Source organism: Cetorhinus maximus, chromosome 12 (assembly GCF_964194155.1).
Source record: "Cetorhinus maximus chromosome 12, sCetMax3.hap1.1, whole genome shotgun sequence".
NCBI classification, from domain to species: domain Eukaryota; kingdom Metazoa; phylum Chordata; class Chondrichthyes; order Lamniformes; family Cetorhinidae; genus Cetorhinus; species Cetorhinus maximus.
In genome coordinates, this window is record NC_135890.1 from 90,011,971 (window position 1) to 90,033,665 (window position 21,695).

The following is a 21,695-nucleotide window of genomic DNA, read 5'->3' on the forward strand; positions in this document are numbered from 1 at the left end:
CACTGGGATTTGGCTTGCTCAGCGAATAACATTGGCTGTGGTCCTAACAATAGAACAACAAACATCTAGTGCAATATTGAAGACATGAATTAAATCTCAGAGTTTTGAAGCTTCACACAGCACATGAAATCCATATTGTTCCTAAAATCACAATATCAGTGAAAGTTGTTGCTGATTCAATTGTCCTTTTGTAATTCATTGACGAACATTTTTTGTCCCGAATTATTTGCTTTATAATATTCATGTTTTTACATTTTCATTGTGTCTCAATAACAAGCAGTTTTCTTACAGAAAGAACTTACATTTATATAACATCCTTCATAACTTAGCAAATATTTATTATTCAATGACTTGACTCTATGAAATTATGGACAATGAGCTCAATCCATTTTCAGCTAGCTTTGCATTACCAGCTAGCCATTCCTGGCACAGATTTTACTAGAATCACAAAATCAGAGCTATGGTCCTTTTCCAATGTTGAACTTCAAACAGTTGGGCAGAATTTTGCCCTTGGTGGGCAAGCGGGCAGCCGACCCCCGCCGCCGAAACGGGGCCCACCGCCATTTTGAGTGGGCGGGCCAATTAAGGCCCGCCCAGCGGCCTGCCAGACAGGAAGCGCTACGCGCTTCCTGTTCCGGGGGGGGAGGGAATCCCCAAATGTCAAAGTACGCTCTTTCGCACGCATGAGGCAAAGTACTGTCTCAGGGAGTTTACTGACAGGTAACAAAAGTCAAAAAATAGAGAAATATTAAAATTATTAACATGTTCCCCTCATGTGGCAATGTCACACGAGATGGGACATGTTAATAAGAAACACATAAAGTTTATTAAATTTTTAATAAAACGGACATGAAACTTCATCCCGCCAGTGGATGAAGTTTCATGAATAAACTGGAGCCTGCCCGCCAGCCTTAGGGTTGGCTGGGCAAGGTCTTTAACAAGGTTAATTAGCCTGTCAATGGCCTTAATTGGCCGTTGACAAGTCGGCAGGCGGACAGCTGATTTCACTGTCTGCCTGCCTTCCTGAAGATTTAAATGGACCAGGATGACGTTGGGGGTTCCTCCCGACGTCACTTTCCCTTTGGCGAGTGGGCCCCGCCCCCAAATTGCCGAGGGGAAAGGGTGTTATTTTTAGCATAAGGTGTGATTTATAATGTCACAAGGTCCTTGGGTTAAAATATAGTTGCCCTCATAGACACTAAGTGTTTGGAAAACTTGTCAATACTTCTCACCTTTCCCTGAGATTAACTTAATGGGCAGAATTTTGTCCTTGGCCTGCGGGATTGGCAGGAAGCTGACTGCCGCCCGCAATTGGCAGCGCTCTGTGTTTTACATGGGTGGGCCAATTAAGGCCAGCCCATTGTGATACATGAGCGGCAGGGCCGCCGTGTGCTCCCTGTGCTGGAGGGGGCGGGGGGGAGGAGTGCAAGCAGGGCTACTGCGAACTTTGCGCATGCACACGAATAATCTCCCTGAGGCACAGAGCTGCCTCTGGGAGATGAAGAATATATTGAACAAAATTATTGAACATTGGAAAAATTTAATAAAACATGTCTCCTCATGTCACATGAGCAGGGACACGTTTTTAATTAAAAAAATAATGTTTTTATTTTATTTGTATTTGCTTTGGGAAACCTCACCCACCCGTGGCCACTTGGCCTTTTCGCCTGCCCGCCAACCGTTAGGTTGAACGGACAGTGAAAATTTAAACTCTAATCAACAAATTAATAGCCTTAAAGGGCCTTTTAGTTGTCGGCAGGTGCGCTGCAGGCTACGGCATGCACCTGCCAGCCGAACTATCGCGTGACTGCACGTTGACGTTGGCACACTCGGCCAACCACAGTGAGCGTGAAACGACGCGCAGTCGGGTTGGGTGCACGCCCACCCGCCGAGCTAAAAATTCTGGCCCATGTTTAATCACTGCATTTCTCTAAAGCTTTCATAGATTGAAAAACAGCTTTGAATTGTAGGTAACAGCATAAAGCCTGTCAAGAAGTAGGGTCTCTTTCTCAATAGTGGTTAGCAGCTAAAAGTGCATTTTGAACTTTCTTACCCAATGTTGGCATACGCCAGAAAGGTCAATTATCACATTGAAAAGCTTCAAAGCATTTCATGCAATGAATTACTTTCAAACTATAGTAACATCTATCATTCTGTCATCACAGACACCACAATCAGCATTTTAAGCAGATAGTCAACTTATCAATTCACCTTCAACATCACAAGAAAAACAATCATCTTTTTTCCCTGGGATAGGAGCTTGTCCATGTGAACCAATGACAGGAGTTGAAAAGCACAAGCAAGGGTCATCAGGACCAGTTATTTTCACTGACCATTAGTTTCCACATGTGTAGGAGGACAAAAAAACAAGGAGTCATAAATATAAGGCAGTCATTAATAAATTCTGAAGGGAATTCGGGAGAAGCTTCTTTACCCAGAGTGTCAGAATGTGAAACGCACTATCACAAGCTTTGTTGATAGTATAGATGCATTTAAAGGGATGCTTAATAAACACACAAGGGAGAAAGAAATAGACGAAATGTTTATAGGGTTAGGTGAAGTAGGATGGGAGGGGGTTTATGTGGAGCTCAGAGCTCTGAAGAAGAGTCAGGGAGTTTGGCAAGGTTGGATGGTATTTATTTTAATGCAAGGATTTGGCGAATAAGGCAGATGAGTTGAGGGCACAAATTAACACATAGAAGTATGATGTCATTGCTGTCACAGAGACATGGTTGAGAGAGGGGCAGGATTGGCAGCTCAATATTGCAAGATATAGGGTATTCAGGCGAGACAGGGAAGGAGGTAAAAGAGGAGGGGGAATCACAATATTGATCAAGGAATCAATTACAGCAGTGAGGAGGCCCCCAAACAGTCAGAGAGAAATAGAAGAGCAGATATATAGGCAAATTTCAGAGAAGTGTAAAAATAATAGGGTAGCAATAGTGGGGGGATTTCAACTTCCCCAACATTAACTGGTCATAGTGTTACAGGTTTAGAGGGAGTAGAATTCTTAAAATGCATACAGAAGAGTTTTTTAAGCCTGTACGTAGAAGGTCCTACAAGAGAAAGGGTGGTCCTGGGCTTAATTTTAAGGAATGGAGCCGGGCAAGTGGTAGAGGTATCAGTGGGGCAGCATTTTGCAGATAGTGATCATAACTCCATTAGATTCAAGGTTGTTATGGAAAAGGACAAGGATGGGCCAGAAATCAGAGTTCTAAATTGGGGGAAGGCCGACTTTAATAACATCAGATATGATTTGGCCAGAGTGGACTGGGAGCAGATACTTTTAGGTAAATCTGCGTCAGAGCAGTGGGACTTGTCCAGTAAAGATAAAGGGTGGGACCAACAAATCCAGGGAACTCTGGATGTCGAGGGATATACAGGATTGGACAAAGAGAAAAAGGGAGGCTTATGGCAGATACCAAGGGCTCAAAACAGCGGAAGCCCTGGAGGAGTATAGAATGTGTAGGGGGGACCTTAAAAAGGAAATTAGGAGAGCAAAAAAGGGGAATGAAAAAATATTGGCAGGTAAAATAAAGGAAAATCCAAAGTTATTTTACAAGTACATTAAGAGTAAGAGGATAACTAGGGAAAGAGTAGGGCCCATTAAGGACCATAGTGGTATTTTGTGTGTGGAGCCGAAAGACATAGGTAGGGTTCTAAATTAATACTTTGTGTCGGTGTTCACAAGTGACAGGGACAGCATAGGTATGGAAATCAGGCAGAAGGACTGTGATATATTAAAGAAATTAGTGTAGAAAGGGAGGAGGTTCTAAGTGGTCTGGTAGGCTTAAAAGTAGATAAATCTCCAGGCCCAGATGAAATGTAACCCAGGCTGTTGAGTGAGGCAAGGGAGGAGATAGCAGGGGCGCTGGCAATAATTTTCAATACCTCTCTGGCCACAGGAGAGGTGCCAGAGGACTGGAGGACACCCAATGTGGTACCGTTATTCAAGAAGGGAGGAAGGGATAAACCAGGGAACTACAGGCCATTCAGTCTAACCTCAGTGGTGGGGAAACTATTGGAAGCAATTCTGAGGGACAGAATTAATCTACATGAGAATGATCCCAGGAATGAAAGGCTTAACATATGAGGAACGTTTGAGGTCTCTGGGTCTATACTCGATGGAGTTTAGAAGGATGAGGGGGGATCTGATTGAAACTTACAGAATACTGAAAGGCCTGGATAGAGTGGACGTGGGGAAGATGTTTCCATTAGTAGGAGAGACTATGACCCGAGGGCACAGTCTCAGAGTAAAGGGAAGACCTTTTAGAACAGAGAGGAGGAGAAACTTCTTTAGCCAGAGAGTGGTGAATCTATGGAATTCATTGCCACAGAAGGCTGTGGAGGCCAGGTCATTGAGTGTATTTAAGACTGATAAAAACAAAAAGCTAAAAGCTTAATTTAAGACTGAGATAGATAAGTTCTTGATTGGTAAGGGGATCAAAGGTTATGGGGAGAAGGCGGGAGAATGGGGTTGAGAAACTTAGCCATGATTGAATGGCGGAGCAGACTCGATGGGCCAATTGGCCTAATTTCTGCTCCTATGTCTTATGGTCTTACACTTGGAGAGGCAGGAATTAATCAAGGACAGTCAGCGTGGTTTTGTTAAGGGGAGGTCATGTCTGACCAATTTGATTGAATTTTTCGAAAAGGTGACCAGGTGTGTAGATGAGGGAAATGCATTTGACGTAGTCTACTTGGACTTCAGCAAGGCTTTTGATAAGGTCCCGCATGGGACACTGATAACGAAGGTAAGAGCCCATGGGATCCAAGGCAATTTGGCAAATTGGATCCAGAATTGGCTGAGTGGCAGCAAGCAGAGGGTGATGGTCGAGGGGTGTTTTTGTGACTGGATGCCTGTGTCCAGTGGGATTCCACAGGGACTGGTGTTGGGTCCCTTGCTGTTTGTGGTATATATAAATGATTTAGACTTGAATGAAGCAGGGTTGATCAGTAAATTCGTGAATGACACGAAAATTGGTGGGGTGGTAAATAGTGAGGAGGATAGCCTTAGATTACAGGAGGATATAGACAGGCTGGTCAGATGGGCTGATCAGTGGCAAAAGGAATTTAATCCGGATAAGTGTGAGGTGATGCACTTGGGCAAGACAAATAAGGCACGGGAATACACGATGAATGGTAGGTCCCTGGGAAGAACTGATATCAGAGGGACCTTGGTGTACATGTCCACCGCTTCCTTAAGGTAGTGGGACAGGTAGTTAAGAAGGCATATGGGACACTTGCCTTTATTAGCCAAGGCATAGAATATAAGAGCAGGGAGGTTATGCTGGAACTGTATAAGATGCTCGTTAGGCCACAGCTAGAGTATTGCATGCAGTTCTGGAATCCGCATTATAAGGATGTGATTGAACTAGAGGAGATTTATCAGGATGTTGCCTGGACTGAAGAGTTTTAGTTATGAGGAGAGATTGAATAGACTGGGGTTATTTTCCCTGAAGCAGAGGAGATTGAGGGGGGACATGATTGAGATGTACAAAATTATGAGGGGCAGATAGGATAGACAGGAAACATTTCCCCTTGGTGAAGGAATCAATGACCAGGGGGCATAGATTTAAGGTAAGGGGCAGGAGGTTTAGAGGGGATGTGAGGAAGAATATTTTTCACCCAGAGGGTGGTAGGAATCTGGAACTCACTGTCTGTAAGGGTGGTAGAGGCAGAAACCCTCATAACATTTAAGAAGTATTTGGATGTGCATTTGCGATGCCATGGCATACAAAGCTATGGGCCTAGTGCTGGAAACTGGGATTAGAAGAGTTCGGTACTTGTTTGACCGGCGCAGACTCGGTGGGCCAAAGGGCCTTTTTCTGTGCTGTAGACCTCTATGAGTCATACGGACTCAAAACATTAACTCTGTTTCTCTCTCCACAGATGCTGCCAGACCTGCTGAGTTTTTCCAGCATTTTCTGTTTTTCTTTCAGATTTCCAACATCCACAGTTTTTTGCTTTTACCTTAATGAGGCACTGCACTTTTTCCTCCCATTCCTGCATTAATCCTACTATCAGAAAGCTGTCTTTATAGCTCACCAGTTGAACGAAAATGAGGTCTAGATTTTTTAATGGCCTACCATCAATGAAGCAAGAAGATGCAGGCACACTCTGCCTCCATCTCCACTCTCTGCTGATGCTTAAAATTAGCCTTATGCTTTCTATCAACCAAACTGGCCAAAAGAGACAAGATCTGCTCCCATGCATCTGCCAATAATGACTAAGTGGGAGCACCTGAGTATTTATGTCAACTTGTTCACCATGGGAAGCCTCTCAATCTCGCTTATCCCATGACATTCTATCATTGGGGAATTCTTGATCTAGAGCTGCCCTAATAACAATTTTGTCCCAATGACACGTTCAATCCCAAAACCAAACTTAAGCTGATGCCGGCTAACTGTAGTTATAAAGTCAAGCTTTCTAAAATTAATTTGTATTGAGAATTTTAAAAATTGTTTTCAATAACAAATTCAATATTTTTAAACATAATTTCCACTTTGACAGCAATCTCTCTGTTCTGTTCCAAAATCTACCCTAATCTCAACCTGACAGGTGTTACCCCTACTGCTCCAGCATCAAGTCTTCCATTTTTTACACTAAGCAATAATTCACAGTGAGACTGCCAAATTACAAACATTTTTATGCCCTGCTCATGTGGAATTCAGTTGCTATCTCCAACTACATTTTACACTGGCCCTTCAGCATTATCAGCGATTTTTGTCTCATCAGTTTATCCTGATGTGAACCCAAGGTCCCAGAAGTGAAAGTTGTGTGTGACCTACCTTCTTCAATAAGTCCTCCTTCATAGTATCAACTCTGGACCAAAATGAAGTTTCAGTAAACATCAGTTCATTCAGTGATTTTGATTTTAAAAATAATTCCTAACGGCAAACTCCTCTACTTCTGAATCAAAACTGCGGTTCAGATACAAATCCCCTGGTGTTCCAAATTCCTTGTTAGACAAACAAGCAGTGATTGTACACAAGTTAACTTTTTCTTCTTCAGCTACTGTAGTGAAAGGGATGAACACTATTCCTTAAAAGCAACCAGTAAATGATGCAAAAACAAAATATGCTGGAAAAACTCAGCAGGTCTGACAGCATCTGTGGAGAGAAAGGCAGAGTTAACGTTTCGAGTCCGTATGACTCTTCTTCAGAGCAAGTCACATGGACTCAAAACATTAACTCTGTCTTTCTCTTCACAGATGCTGTCAGACCTGCTGAGTTTTTCCAGCATTTTTTGTTTTTGTTTCAGATTTCCAGCATCCACAGTATTTTGCCTTTATCTCAGTAAATGATACACTTTGCAGCCATGTCAGTGTTTGCTTTATTTCAACCAGGGTTCTGCTTTCCTGTCACTTTAAAGGAAAACAGCTGAGAACCATAATAAGAGACAGGTTCCAACATGGCCTGCTGGCCACGAGGGCTTTTCTCATTTTACCATGTTTTCAAGCGCGAATGAAATCGGGCTCAGCTTTGTTGCCCCCAAGGGAAGGTAAGTGCTGATCACTTGCCAAATTAATCTATAAAAAATATCTGCTAGGTCAGCATAACAAAGAGCTGCCAATGCTCATGCAACTGTAACCCAGCAGAGGGAAGGATCTTTAAGAAAGGTGGGGAGAAAAAAATATAAACAACATCAGTGCATGCACATTAACTGGCACCTTTAACATGCTGCCAGCCATTCAACTTTTTCAGAAGCAGGCCTTAGTTGCAAAACCTGACTAGCAGAATTATCCTTCTTTAACAAGCCAAATAAAACATTGCTGTCTCTGTATATTGTCCAGCCCAAATTGAGACTGCAGTGTCTTATAAACATTGGCGTACATGGGCAGATTCCAGCTATGCATAGCCCGATAATCAATTGCTCTGTGGCCTCTTCAGCTCTGATAATTATGAAGAAAGTGTCTCCCTGCCTCAGAAGCAATAGCTCAGGGACAAATGGATTATTCGTCCTTTCTCAAACATAATTTTAGCACAGATAAACACAGCTCAAACAGGTTGGCTTTGTTCCCTGCTGCTCTCTATCTCCTCTCCAAATTTTTATCAAGTAAAAGTTGCACAGATGATACCTATGGTTGTCAATGATAATGTGTAATTAAAATGATTGCTGCTAACAATATTAAACACTCAAAAAAATTATATCCTACATGCAACAAAAGTTAGGTTTAGTCCATGATTTATTATGTACTTTAATGCTGTCATTACTTAAGATATAATTCACATGCAACAAAATGTGCCAGTTTGCAAATAAATGAGAGGCCCTTTATGTAAATAAGATCTGTTGTTATGGAAATTAGGTGCATTGGTATGCAAATATGAGGCCTGTCATGTTGGTCTCAACATTCAAAGTGATGACACATCTGCAGCGTGGAGAAAAGCCACATATCGTTGTGCTTTAGGAACTAGATGGAGTCACAATGAAAGGGTTAAAACTTGACCTTGAACTTGAAGCTTCACTCATATCAGCTGAAATCACCGATGTATTTACTTCGCAGCACTACTGCCAAAGTCAGTAGCAGTACTGGAGATTAAATGAGGTGGAGTAACCGTCTCTAGTGGTACTGAGTATAAGGTCGAAGATGGACCAAGGTTGAAAGGGCAGTCTGGTTGAGAGGCTTGCAATTGGAAAAACAACAGAACCATGGCAGCGAGGTATGTACCTTACTACCTGTATTCAGGCTATTAATGGAATTTCATACTCCATGGGCCTTTTCAATCCCTCAGGGATGGTCTGGCAACCAGAAATGAAAGTCAAAGCTGTGATTTGCAAATGATGTAGCACCAGGAGCAAAGAAGCACTTCAAAACTAATATTATCTGACCATTAACGTTTATGTATTTTGATAAAAGCAAAATACTGCAGGTGCTGGAGATCTGAAATAAAATCAGGAAGTGCTGGAAAAACTCAGCAGGGTAGGCCTTGACCTTGAACGTGAAGCTTCACTCAAATCAGTGGTGTAGTTCTGAAGAAGTCATATTGGACTTGGAATGTTAACCCTGTTTCTCTCTCCACAGATGCTGCCAGACCTGCTGAGTTTTTCCAGCATTTTCTTTGTGTTTTGGATGCGAGAGTATAGATATGTTGATGTTTTCCTGAAGGTGTTTAACTTTTTAAAACTAGAGATGATATTTTAGGGTGGATTTTCTGATCCTCGCACGTAGTGTACATGCACTAACAAAACATGAGCAGCTGATTCAAAATTTTGCGATGGACACTGGGGTATTTGTGGTGCCTTACCATACAAGGACTCATAAAATCCACCAGTATGTGCTATTCAATTTTTTCTTATTTTGCCACTTACTTGGCTGCAATCGATTATATTTATAAGGTAGGTGACAGTGTCTATGCTTACATTGTCTTTCTTAGTTTTTCAGGTTTGGAAGGGAAAACCTCAAATGTCTAACTCTGCTTTGCTCGAGGTGATGCTCCTTTCTTCCCCTCATTCTCACTCCCTTCCCGCTCAATCAGGCCTGTCCTGATGACCTATAGATCTGCTTATTAACCCAAACGGTACTGGGATGTCACAAAAACCTCTACTCACTGTTCTTACAGCTACTGTGCTAACGATGACAGAGAACAGCCAAAATCAAGACAGGCAGGGACTCTGCATTCCCCACCAAGGCAAGCTGTAAGCCAATTCTTTACTAAATAGGCAAGTTATTTGAACCTATTTCAAACACAATGACAAGCAGATGGACAGAGACAACTCAGTACTGAGTCCTCGCAGGCTTTACTAAAAATAAATTGAAGCAAATGAAAGAGTGACAGTCAATATGTTCTCATCTGCTTTTTAGCCAGCCTTTTTCTTCTTGCCAACACTTTCCCCATGTCCATTTCTACATAAATGTCACTTATACATTCATTTTTATTCTACTGTAGCAACCCTCATTCGCATAACATTTCTCTTGTATAATATCTGGGGAAAAGAAACTGTACATGGTTAATATCTGCCTCAATCAGGCAAAACTTTGAGTGACATGTAAGGTTCATTCAGTTCAATGAGCTGGAAAATTCAAAGTTAACCAAATGGATAGGCAAAGACAGAAAAACCCAGTGAATACAGTGGGCAGGGCTCCTGTGAATCAATGCTGAGCAGCGTCTGAATTGGAATTGTGACTAACAGCAGGTCTCAGCAGATTTAACAGCAGACTCATTGAATCCGAGCTGGCTGTTTCAAGCCACTAACTTTAGAGTGCTTTTGAAATGGCTCAGACTGCTGGCACAGCTGTTAAGCTAAACTACCAAGAGCAATATATGGAACAAGAAAAACAACACTGTTTGTTCCAGCGTCTGCAGAGAATTAGCAAATTACATATTCATTTCATTCATCTTTCAGTAAGTTACTTTTACATTCAGATATTCTGAAGTGCTCTTATTACTCGAAAACAAATGGTACTGGGCCACACTCGGAGATATTTTCATGAATACACAATCTACTTTACTCAGCCAAATATTTTTGACACACATTAAGAGATGTTTGCTCTGGATTCAACACAATATTGCCTACTGCAATTTTGGTATTCGACTCTGCACACATCATTTTACTTATGCAACAAGTTGAATGTTTCTGGCTTCTAGGACTTGCGTTGTTTGAAATTGCTGGATCAATAAAGAAAGACTAACACTTACATTATCACCTTTCAGAGACTCAGGACACCCTAAAGTGCTTTACAGTCAATGAATTATATTTTTGCAGTGTAGTCACTATTATAACATAGGAAACGTGGCAGCCAATTTGCACACAGCAAGCTCCCACAAACAGCAATGTGATAATCTTGTGATGTTGATTGAGGAATAAATATTGGCCACTGGGGATAACTCCCCTACACTTCTTTGAAATAGTGCCATGGGAGAGGGCAGACGGGGTCTCGGTTTAACATCTCACCTTAAAGACAGCACCTCAGACAGTGCAGCACACCCTCAGTACGTCACTGAAATGTCTGCCTTGATTTTTGTGTTCAAGTTCTGAAGTTGAAATTGAACCCACAACCTTCTGACTCAGAGACAAGAGTGCTACTAACTAGGCCACGCCTAACATAGCAGCATCACACTATGTACAATATTTACACACTTGCCCTGATTTTGTGAAAATGGCAAAAATTGATTGGAAATAAAACACCTTCTCCGAGGTGACTCATTGTTTCCCCAACACCCAACTGCACCATGACTGCCACCTGCAGGGCTCTTCACATGGAGCTTCACAAAATGTTCTGACAAGGACATACCTTACCAACCACTTCCACAAAAGCTCCGTGTTCTTTCAATTTCTGAATGGTAAACGCTGGTGTGCTACTGGGAACCAGAATGGTGGCAGGAATCTGGAGCTTCTGAGCGGCAAAGGCAGCAGCCAGGCCAGCATTCCCTCCTGTAAGATCAAAACACCTCCAGCTATTAGAACAATATTGGCAACTGATGAGTTTGGCTTTTTATGCATAGAGTTCAAAAAAGTTTTTCACTATAAACTTTATTTGTTGAAGCTCAACAGATCAATGGGATGTGATCATCTGGGGAAAAAGTGATTTGGATTCCTTGATGGCTCAGCTGCTACATGTTCTTGGCCATTGTGGAACTAAACCATACAGATCAGGTTTGAAACTCCCTCCCCCCACCCCCAACCCCCCATGTATGCTTGGTTAGCTGGGTTGGCAGTAACAATGCTAAAGTTACCCCAACATCACCTCCACCAGCAAGAAGGGCAGAAACAACAATGTGTTACCTTCAAGTTGCCCTCTGAGTCACACAACACCCTGGTTTGGACTTATGTCATCACCATGCCTTCATCATGACTGGAATTCCCTATCCAACAACATCATGGGACCACTATTCCCAAGGGAGTGCAGCAGTTCAAGACTACTACCTTTTCAGAGCAACTAAAGATGGGTTATAAATGCAGCAGTGCCAGCACTCACATCCAAGTTTAAAAAAAAATGGCTACAGTTCACTTCTATTATATTATATATATTATAGCCCAGCAAGAATCAGTGCCTTCGGGAGAGGAATTTGACAAATTTCCTTGTAGCTGGTATGAACTCTGCACTGTTTCTCATTTTTTGTTCATTAAACTATTAAAAAGGTTATTCTATTCCATGAAATCATGAAGCATTCAAGTGTCTGCAGGAGCACGAAATTCCTAGAACCAGAGTAAGATTTTCTACTGCTCACCACCACCTCCTCAAGAACAATTGGAGATGGGCAACAAATGCTGGCCTAGCCAGTAATGCTCACATCCCATGAAAGAATAAAAAAATCTGAATCATGTGTTGACTGGGCATTGGATTTGGGGGACTCTAGGTGAAACCTGGGTGTAGAGATTGAAAACCAAGAGATTAACAACAAAATAGAACATGGTTCAAATTAACAGGCACTGAACAAAGTCAGAGAGGAACCTATGGTGTTCTTAAAGTAAGAGTTAGGTGGGAAGTATGCTGTGAGGCAGTCACAAAGAGTCTACAAAAGGATATAGACTGGCTAAGCGAGTGGGCAACAAGGTGGCAGATGGAGAATAATGTGCGCACATGTGAGGTTATTCACTTTGGTAGGAGGACTAGAAAAACAGATTTTTTTTAAATGTTGAGGAACTACTAAATGTTAGTGTTCAGAGGGATTTGGATACCCTCGTACACAAAACGCAGAATATGTAACATACAGCAAACAATTGGAAAGTCAAATGGTATGTTGGCCTTTATTGCAAGGGGGTAGGAGTTCAAGAATGTGGAAGCCTTGCTGCAATTATACAGGGCCTTGGCAAGACCAGATCTGAAGTACAGTTTTGGTCTCTGTACCTCAAGAAGAATATACTTGCCTCAGAGAAGGCGCAACAAAGGTTCGCTAGATTGATTCCTGGGATGAGACTGCTGTTCTATAAGGAGAGGCCAAATAGAATGGGCCTTTATTCTCTGGTGTTCAGAAGAATAGGATGATGTCATTGAAACATGTAAAATTCTGAGGGGTTGTTTCACTGGCCAAAGAGTCTATAGCTAGGGGGCATTGTCTCAGGATAAGAAGCTGGCCAGTTAGGACTGCGAAGGGGCGAAATTTCTTCACTCAGGAGATTGAGAATCTTTGCAATTCCCTACACCAGAGTCATTGAATATATTCATGCCCGAGATTGATCAATTGAGTTTTGAACTCTAAGGAAATCAAGGGACATGGGAATGTAGAAAGGGAAAGCAGAGTTGAGTTTGAAGATCATCCAGAATTTCATTGAATGACCTAGCAGTCTGGACAGGCCATATGCATACTCCTGCTCCTATTTCTTATATTCTAATGTGAGCAGATGGTCTCCTTCACTCTCACTTTGTAATCTTTGTGATGACAGTTAGGCAGCTGTGGAGTGTTGCACATAAGAAATAGGAGCAGGAATCAGCAGCACAGGGCTTTCAAGTCAGCTTTGGCATTCAATAAGGTCATGACAGATCTTTCATATCAACTCCACTTTCTCATTCTATTCCTTAATTTCCTGAATACCCAAAATTCCATCGATCTGAGTCTTGAATCTGAGTCACTGACTGAGCATCGATAGCCTTACGAAGTAGAGAACTTCAAAGATTCAAAAGCCTCTGAGTGAAAAAATGTCTCCTCTCCTCATTTCTAAATGGCCAATCCAGAGAATATGACCCTGAGTTCAAGACTCTCCAGCCAGGGAAAACAGCCTCTCAGCACCTAATCTGTCCCACTCATTTAGGGAGGAGGGAGAAAAAAATGCTCTGGGTTTTCAAGTCACAGTCAAGTGATTCCAGATGAATGCAAACTGGAGGAACAGCACCTCAGCTTCCAACTAGGCACTTTACAGCCTGCCAGACTTAACATTGAGTTCAACAACTTCAGATCATGAACTCTCTCCTCCATCCCCACCCTCTTTCCGATCCCTCTTTTTCCAATAATTTATACTTTTAAAAAATATTTTTTTTTCTTTTTCCACCTATTTCCATTATTTTTAAATGTATCTCCATCCATTGTTTCATCTCCACCTTATAGCGTATTTCGATCCCTTCCCCCCACCCCACCCCTACTAGGGCTATCTGTCACTTGCTCATCCTGCTTTCTACCCTTAATGTCACCATTAGCACATTCATTAGATAATATCACCACCGTCAACACCCCTTTGTCCTTTTGTCTATGACATCTTTGGCAATCTCTTCTTTGCCTCCACCTATCACTGGCCCTCTATCCAGCTCTACCTGTCCCACCCCCCATAACCAGTTTATATTTCACCTCATTTCTATATTTCCTCAGTTCTAATGAAGAGTCACACGAACTCAAAACATTAACTGTATTCCTCTCCGCAGATGCTGTCAGACCTGCTGAAGTTTTCCAGCTATTTTTATTTTTGTTTCAGATTTCCAGCATCCGCAGTATTTTGCTTTCCCCTAGTACATAAACCTGGGCCTCTGGATTACTAGTCCAGAGACGTTACCACTATGCCACTATCTCCCCAGGAGGGGCAGAGGCTTAGGGAGGGAATTCCAGAGCTTAGGGCCTAGACAGCTAAAGATACAGCTCCCAATAGTGGATTGATTAAAATCAGGGATGCTCAAAAGGTCAGGGTTAGAGAAGCACAGATATCTCGGAGGACTGTGAAGGTGCAGGAGATTATAGAGATAGAGAGGAGCAAGACCATGAAGGAATTTGAAAACAAGAATGGGAATTTTAAAATCAAGGCGATGCTTAACCTGAAGTCAGTGTAGGTCAGCAAGCACAGGCGTGATGGGTGAACAGGGCTTGGTGCGAGTTAGAGTACAGGCAGCCGAGTTTTGGGTGATCTCAAATTTACTCCATCATGAATGTTTCTCCATCAGGGTTTCCCCAGTGATAATCAGTGTAGATTACCTATTAACCCCACTTCAAAATTCCATTGTAAATTTGACTCTGGATTAACTCATTTCAATTCAATGTCCTCCTCACCCACATTTGCAGTGCGAACTTGGGTAGATAAGGATTTCAGCTAGTGTCTGGTTTGAGTATATTAATTCATATGCTTGTCACCATTACATAATACACGCCATGTATTGCAGAATTAGTAAACTGCTTTTGTTTTATGCTTCCAATTCTCTCAGGCCGATTCCAAGCTGTGACTTCTATAGAGCCACGAAACCAAAACAGATACTAAACAAGCTCATCGGTATTCAGTTTGAATCCCTCTAATCAACAACATCTACACAACATATTTTAAATAAATTCTTAAATCAGAATATATTCAATCTAGATTTGATCATATTAACAGGCCTTGGTGCAATTACACAGAGTGAAGTACTCACCAGTAAGTTATTACTTACCTGAAGAGCATACAAAATGTTTGCAGTCTTTCTCTGCAGCCTGAAAAAGTAATGTACAGTTTTTTTTATTTTTGCATGCCAGATATGAATATAAATTCCAAGTACTTTTAATATGAAGCAAAAATGAATTTGCATATTTTCTTGCTGCTTACCTTTTGACAGAAATGCCCTATCCCTCTTATCTTATAGGAGCCAGTTGGCTGCACATTGTCAAGCTTGATGTAGACTGTTGTTCCTGCCACCTTAGAGAGTGGCAGACTTTTGTGAAGTGGTGTGCAGATATGGAAGCTTTTTTGATCTGTCATTGCCATTGTCTATCAATTAAAGATTAAAATGAGTGAATCAGTTTGATTTCCTTAAAAAAAATGTGCCCAATTAGATTTTTTATTCTTTCACCTCTCTAATTCAATCTTAGTCCTGTGTTTTTTTTTACATATCTTCTTTCAGTTGCAGCTGCGAGGGTAAGAGAAAGACTTACATATTCCTCCCCAATACCTGGCACAGGAATTGGACTGGGCATTCTCATAAAGGTACATGGCTGTGGTCCATGTACAGCCTCATAGACATCCATGGCTGTAGTCCATGTACTGTACACCAGGCGAGACAATTCAACAATGGTGAACAATTCAATTCTCCATTTTATTTTACAAAAAGAACAATTAAGAACAAATAAATGAGCAATAAGATAATGCAATTGCAATAAGCAACATAATTACAAACTATGACAGACATTTCAAATAAAGCAATCACAAAGGGAGAATGGCTGATTGATAGGTTAAATTCAAATAGCTACAGTATTGCTACACTGAGAATTTCATATTGCTCATCTTGGCCATACATACTTCACATTAACTTCATATTAGATGACTAGATAAGACCTAAAGTGAAGAGTAAATGTTTGTCAATTTGCTAATTATATTTAACAGTATAGTGTATATTATTAATATTGTTGCAACAAAGTACGTGCAAGATCCCCCTACCCCCATCATTATCATGAGTGCTGTTGAGGGAGCGGTCAAGGGAAAATACAACACACACAGGGCATCTAGAGCCATCAAACTGTGTTCTATTATTTCTTATGCTACACATCTTGGAGGCAGTGTAAAAGCCATTTACAGTCACTCTGAAATAATTTTAAAATCACACAAATAATATTTCCCATTCAATAGGCCATATAATCTGCTTTTGGTGATGTTCATTGAGAAAGAAGAAAAACATGCATTTATATAGCACCTTTCATAACCGCTGGACATCTGAAAGCATTTTACAACCGATAAAATACTTTTGAAATGTAGCCATTATTGTAATGTAGGTAATGCTGCAGCCACACAGCAAGCTCCCACAAACAGTAATGTGTCAGGTAAACTGTTTTAATGATGTTGATTGGCCAGATCACTGAGGATTACTCCCCTGCTCTTCTTTGAAATAGAACCAAGGAATCTTTTCTCCATATGCAAGAGCAGACAGGGACTCACTTCAATGAGTCATTCAAAGTGCCACGAATAGTGCAGCTGTTGTGCAGTAGAGCATCAGCTTTAATTTTTGCGCTCAAGTCCTGAAGTGGGACTTGAACCCACAGCACACTAACGCAGAGGTGACAGTGCTATCAACTGAGCCACAGTTGATATTGAGGGATGAATAGTGCCCAGGACACAAGGAGAATTTCCTGATGTTCCTCAAAAGCCGCCATGCCATCTTTTAGCTCCATCTCACGAGAGAGATGAAATCTTATTAAACACCTTATCCAATATACAATCCCTTCAACAGTGCCATTCTCCCTAAACACATCACTATAGTAACAGCCAATTAAGTATAAATGAACTGTGGTCAGCATTGCAAAGTAGGAAATGTGGCAGCCAATTTGTGCACACCAAGATAAAAACAAAAAACTACTGCGGATGCTGGAAATCCAAAACAAAACAAAAACAGAATTACCTGGAAAAACTCAGCAGGTCTGGCAGCATCGGCGGAGAAGAAAAGAGTTGACGTTTCGAGTCCTCATGACCCTTCAACAGAACTGAGCAAAATTAGGAGAGGGGTGAAATATAGGCTGGTTTAAGGTGGGGGAGTCCCCCCCCCCCACCCCTTAAACCAGCCCATATTTCACCCCTCCCCTAATTTTGCTCAGTTCTGTTGAAGGCTCATGAGGACTCGAAACGTCAACTCTTTTCTTCTCCGCCGATGCTGCCAGACCTGCCGAGTTTTTCCAGGTAATTCTGTTTTTGTTTTGTTTGTGCACACCAAGGCCTCACAAACAGCAATGTGATAATGACCATATCACCTGGTTTAGGTGTTGGTTGAGGGATAAGTTTTGCTCAGGACACCAGAGAAAACTCCCCTGTCCTTCTCTGAAGGAGTGTCATGGGGTCTTTCATATCCACCTGAGAGGGCAGACTTTGTGCTCCAGTCTCTGGAGTGGGGCTTGAATGTACAATGTCATAACTCAGAGGTACCAATTCGTAGTGCTCCTGTTCTCAAACTTGCAATGGTTAAGACATGGTTTTATGACTTTGCAGAAAGTTTCCAATCTCATGCGGCTAGCAGGTGGCACCAAGGGTTTTCAAGTTGTAAAATAATATGACACACTGGGTTCTTCCAATACACTTCCAATTATTGAGAAAACATTACCTTCCTACCCTCTTACCCAGGCTGTAGCATGTGAGCAGGAGTGGGGGGAGAAATTTGACATAATGTAGGAGAGAAGAAAAATACTCCATTAACGATACATTAATTTTTTTTTAAACTTCAAACCCTTTTGAACTTGACAGCAAAGTTAGTGTATGGGCACAGCACACCAGTTTCTCAATTCTCTGTGTATTGTGTTTACACAGGTTAGTTTTCAATACAGAAGAAGGTTGCATGCAAAGTTCATGTGTGAACTTCACTCATGCAAAATATGCCCCAGGACTGCAGTAATGATGCATGTAGTCACTTTGGAGTGTCAAGTGGTCACAGGGACCCTAATTGTTCTACACTCAGATTTCTTGTCCTGTTTCCTTCCTCAATGATTTGAAAGTCAGTTGTAGGCACTAAGGGGTGCCTCCGAGGTCACACACTGAAAGTGCAAAGGTGAGGATGCAAGTTTGGTTGAGGTGTCGGTCCCACAGTAAAACAGACTAGGTTTCTGTCAGCCTGCAGCACTCGGAGTCTGTCCCACATCGTGCTGTACACCCGGGCTGTTGGGTGCCTCTGCGTCGCCAAAGGGCGATCCATTGGCACAAATGGACATTAGAAAACGGTTGGGCTTCTCTCTGGTGGCTGGGGAACTCTGGTCAGCTCCCAATCGCTCCATTTCAAACTTGACAGGGGCTGGTTACTCGGATTTCGCTAAATCCACAAACATTCCCCTCACCCCTGATACCACACATTCAGTAAACTGGATATAATCTATTTGCAGTTCAACGCTAGGTTTCACATTAGTTTTTTTTTCTCTCTCTGTATCAAAGTAAATGTGGTTTCAGTAAAATATCTACCTCCAGTTTGGGGATTTATCCGATGGAGGTCCGGCCTCTTCTAACCTCGCTGAAATCTGAGGAACCTTTGGAATGAAGAGAGATTAAGCACTTTAATCTATGCCCCTTTTGAAAGCCTCCATTGAATCTGCCTCCATCGTCCTTTCAGACGGTGCAATCCACTGCACGGTTAAAGACTGACTGAGTTCGACATCAAGGTTAAACTGACTGAGTTATAACGGTCCAGGCTAAAATCTGACTGAGTTAACGGGCGAGACCGTAGCTCCAGAAACCCGCCCACCCCCCAGTCCCGGCCTCCCCCCTCTCCTGACCTGGGGATATTTCAGCGCCCGTGAGGTGCTCCCCGCTCACCTGGGACAAGCACCATGCAGATACCCAGCTCCCTCACCAGCACCCCGGGCCACTGGTCCAAACCTGCCGCTTGCCCCACAGCCGCCCCAGGGAATTAAACTGACTTTGGCGATTTTTGTTTTTGAACAGCGATGCTAGAGAAGGTTGAGGGGAGTTCAGGCTAAATACTGGGAAAAAAAAACTACTTACACTGATCGCTGAGTCAGTATCCACGATATATTTTGTAATTTCACCACCACCATCATCCTTTGCCTAATCAGTAAATTTTAAAACCTTTTTTTTTCCCCCCCAGCATTAGCTGCTGGTTATGTGCATCATACTTCCTAGCAGATAGAAGATTGGCATTTTCCCAGGGTTTTATCAAGCTGTCCTGCACCCTGAACGTTATCAAATACTGGTTCGAACTGGATGTGAGTTTATGCAAGTGTCTGGGCACAAGTTATTGTGCACTTGCTGAATGAAAGCAGTGTTGGCTCTGAAATGTCCAGCCTTTCCTGGCATCTGCCCATTCAAACCTGCACCAATTTAATACAAAATATGCAAATGGTGGTAGCCCGTTGCTCGAAAATAATATTCAAAAAAAATGAGGGCTCTGGACAATGTAAAGAGAGAGAGAGAATCTGTTCCCATTGGCGGAAAGCCGAGAACCACTGAACACAGATTCAAGCTGATTGGCAAAAAGGAAGCAGGCGTGAGGTAAAAGGGCTTTATTTATACAGCAAGTGGCTATGAAGTGGATTGCACCGTCTGAAAGGACGGTGGAGGCAGATTCAATGGAGGCTTTCAAAAGGGGCATAGATTAAAGTGCCTGACAGGAAAACAATGCAGGGTTACAGGGAAAGGACAGGGATTGGCAGTAGTTGAATTGCTCTCACAGAGACCTGGCACAGGCTTGATGGGCCAAATAGTCCTCATTTGTACTATAGGCATTTTATAGTTATTTATTCAAGATTGTTTTGTAGTTTAGTTCCATTTTGATATTTGACTGTTATTTGGTGTGATATCAATATTGTTGCAAGATATTCTTCTCCCTTTGTCTCTTTATCTAAGCTGTATTATATTTATTTATTTATGTTTCAATATTTTTGAACTATAGTAGCCAGTATTGATGAATCTTTTAAAACCTCTTTGGTATTTATTGTGGAACTTGTACTGTTGACAATATCCATCTTTGAGCCTTTGACTGAGAATTAGCTGCTGAAAAATATCATCTCTCCGTTCTAAGTTATAACAGCACAGAAACGGGTCATTCTGCCCAACTGCTCTGTGCCAGTGCTTATATTCTACTTGAGGCTCCTCTTACCTGACTTCATCAACCCTTCATATCCTTCTATTCCTTTCACCCTCCCTGGGTAAAGAAGACTCTCTTGAATTCTTTATCGGATTTATAAGTATCGATCTCCTATTTATGGCCCTTAGTTTTGGATTCCTTCACAAGTAGAAATATTTTCCCTATGTCCAACCTATCTAACATCTTCGTAATTTTAAAGACCTCTCTTGGATCTTCTTTAGCCTCTGTTTTCTAGAGAAAAGAGCCCCAGTCTATTCGGTCTTTCCCAATTGTTATAACCTCTCAGCTCTGGTATCAATATGTAAATACTCTCAAATGTTGCTGCATCATTACTGTAATACAGAGGCCTGAATCGTGCACAGTGTTCCAGGTGTGGCATCACCAGCTTTCTGTACAAGTTTAATGTAGCTTCCATGCTTCCAAGTTCTATTCACATAGAAATGAATCTATGTTTTGTTTGCATTTTTATGACTTTGTTAACTTGTGTTACTACTTTTAATGATTTATGACTATGTACCTTTGCTCCTTTACCCCATTTAGACTCTTATTTTCCAAGGAGTGTGTGGCCTTACCTCACATTTATCTATATTGAAACTCATTTGCCTTTTATACACCCATTCTACAAGTTTATTAGCATCTTCTTGTATTTTGTCACAGTCTTCCTTAGAATCTAGAATACTATTCCTCCAATTTGTGAAATAATTCTTCCAATTAAAACTGAAGTTGCAGTCCTGGGAACATGATGAGCCACTTCAGTGCATCATACATGCTCATATAATGCAAACTTACATCATGAATCAAGCATATGAGTCAGCTCAGTGTGTTTAGTAGTACAACCATGGGGTACATGTCATGACAGTAGGAGGTAAAGTTCAAGATAGTCATGGGTCTGTGAGGCCGCCAGGTCTAGTTTTGTTAAAAGTTTTCATGAATACTTTAAGATATCAGCAATGTTCCTGGAGTTAAACTTGAAATTTTGTGTATACCTGCACACATAGAAAATTTTGTGAGGGATCACAAGCTTTTTGTTTTTCAACAATGGATATCAATATTGGGTCAGTTTACTTGAACATCACCCGCAGGCTCTCCATCAATGCACACATTCAGAAAATTATCCCTTTCTGTGGTGTTCACCTATTTGTCAGACACTTTGAATTTGCATGGGTCAAACACCGGAAGAAAAAAATCCTCTCTTATCTCAGATTTTCACTTTCCTTCTGGAATCAGTTTTTTTTTATATGTTTGATCTTGTACTGGATTAGACTGCCAAAGTGTACTTTGCATTATGTTTATT

At 41.7% G+C, this 21,695-nt stretch overlaps 1 protein-coding gene across 3 annotated transcripts in view; it reads right to left on the reverse strand.

Moving 5' to 3' along the window:
• sdsl (serine dehydratase-like) overlaps positions 1-19,529 on the reverse strand; it is a 37,564-nt gene extending 18,035 nt beyond the window's left edge. For 2 of the 3 annotated variants that reach the window (XR_013578191.1, XM_078554073.1), the window contains exons 1-4: positions 19,300-19,529; positions 15,439-15,600; positions 15,287-15,326; positions 11,237-11,376 (exon numbers count right to left, since the gene is read on the reverse strand). Coding sequence is in view for 2 of the 3 variants with exons in the window: in XM_078554073.1 (XP_078410199.1) it covers positions 11,237-11,376; positions 15,287-15,326; positions 15,439-15,597 (339 nt within the window). In the remaining variant the exon portion in view is untranslated. Of the gene's footprint in view, positions 1-11,236; positions 11,377-15,286; positions 15,327-15,438; positions 15,601-18,759; positions 18,825-19,299 lie in introns of all 3 variants that reach the window. The other variant, XM_078554074.1, reaches the window with a different exon arrangement.
• Between the last annotated feature and the right edge of the window lie 2,166 nt (positions 19,530-21,695).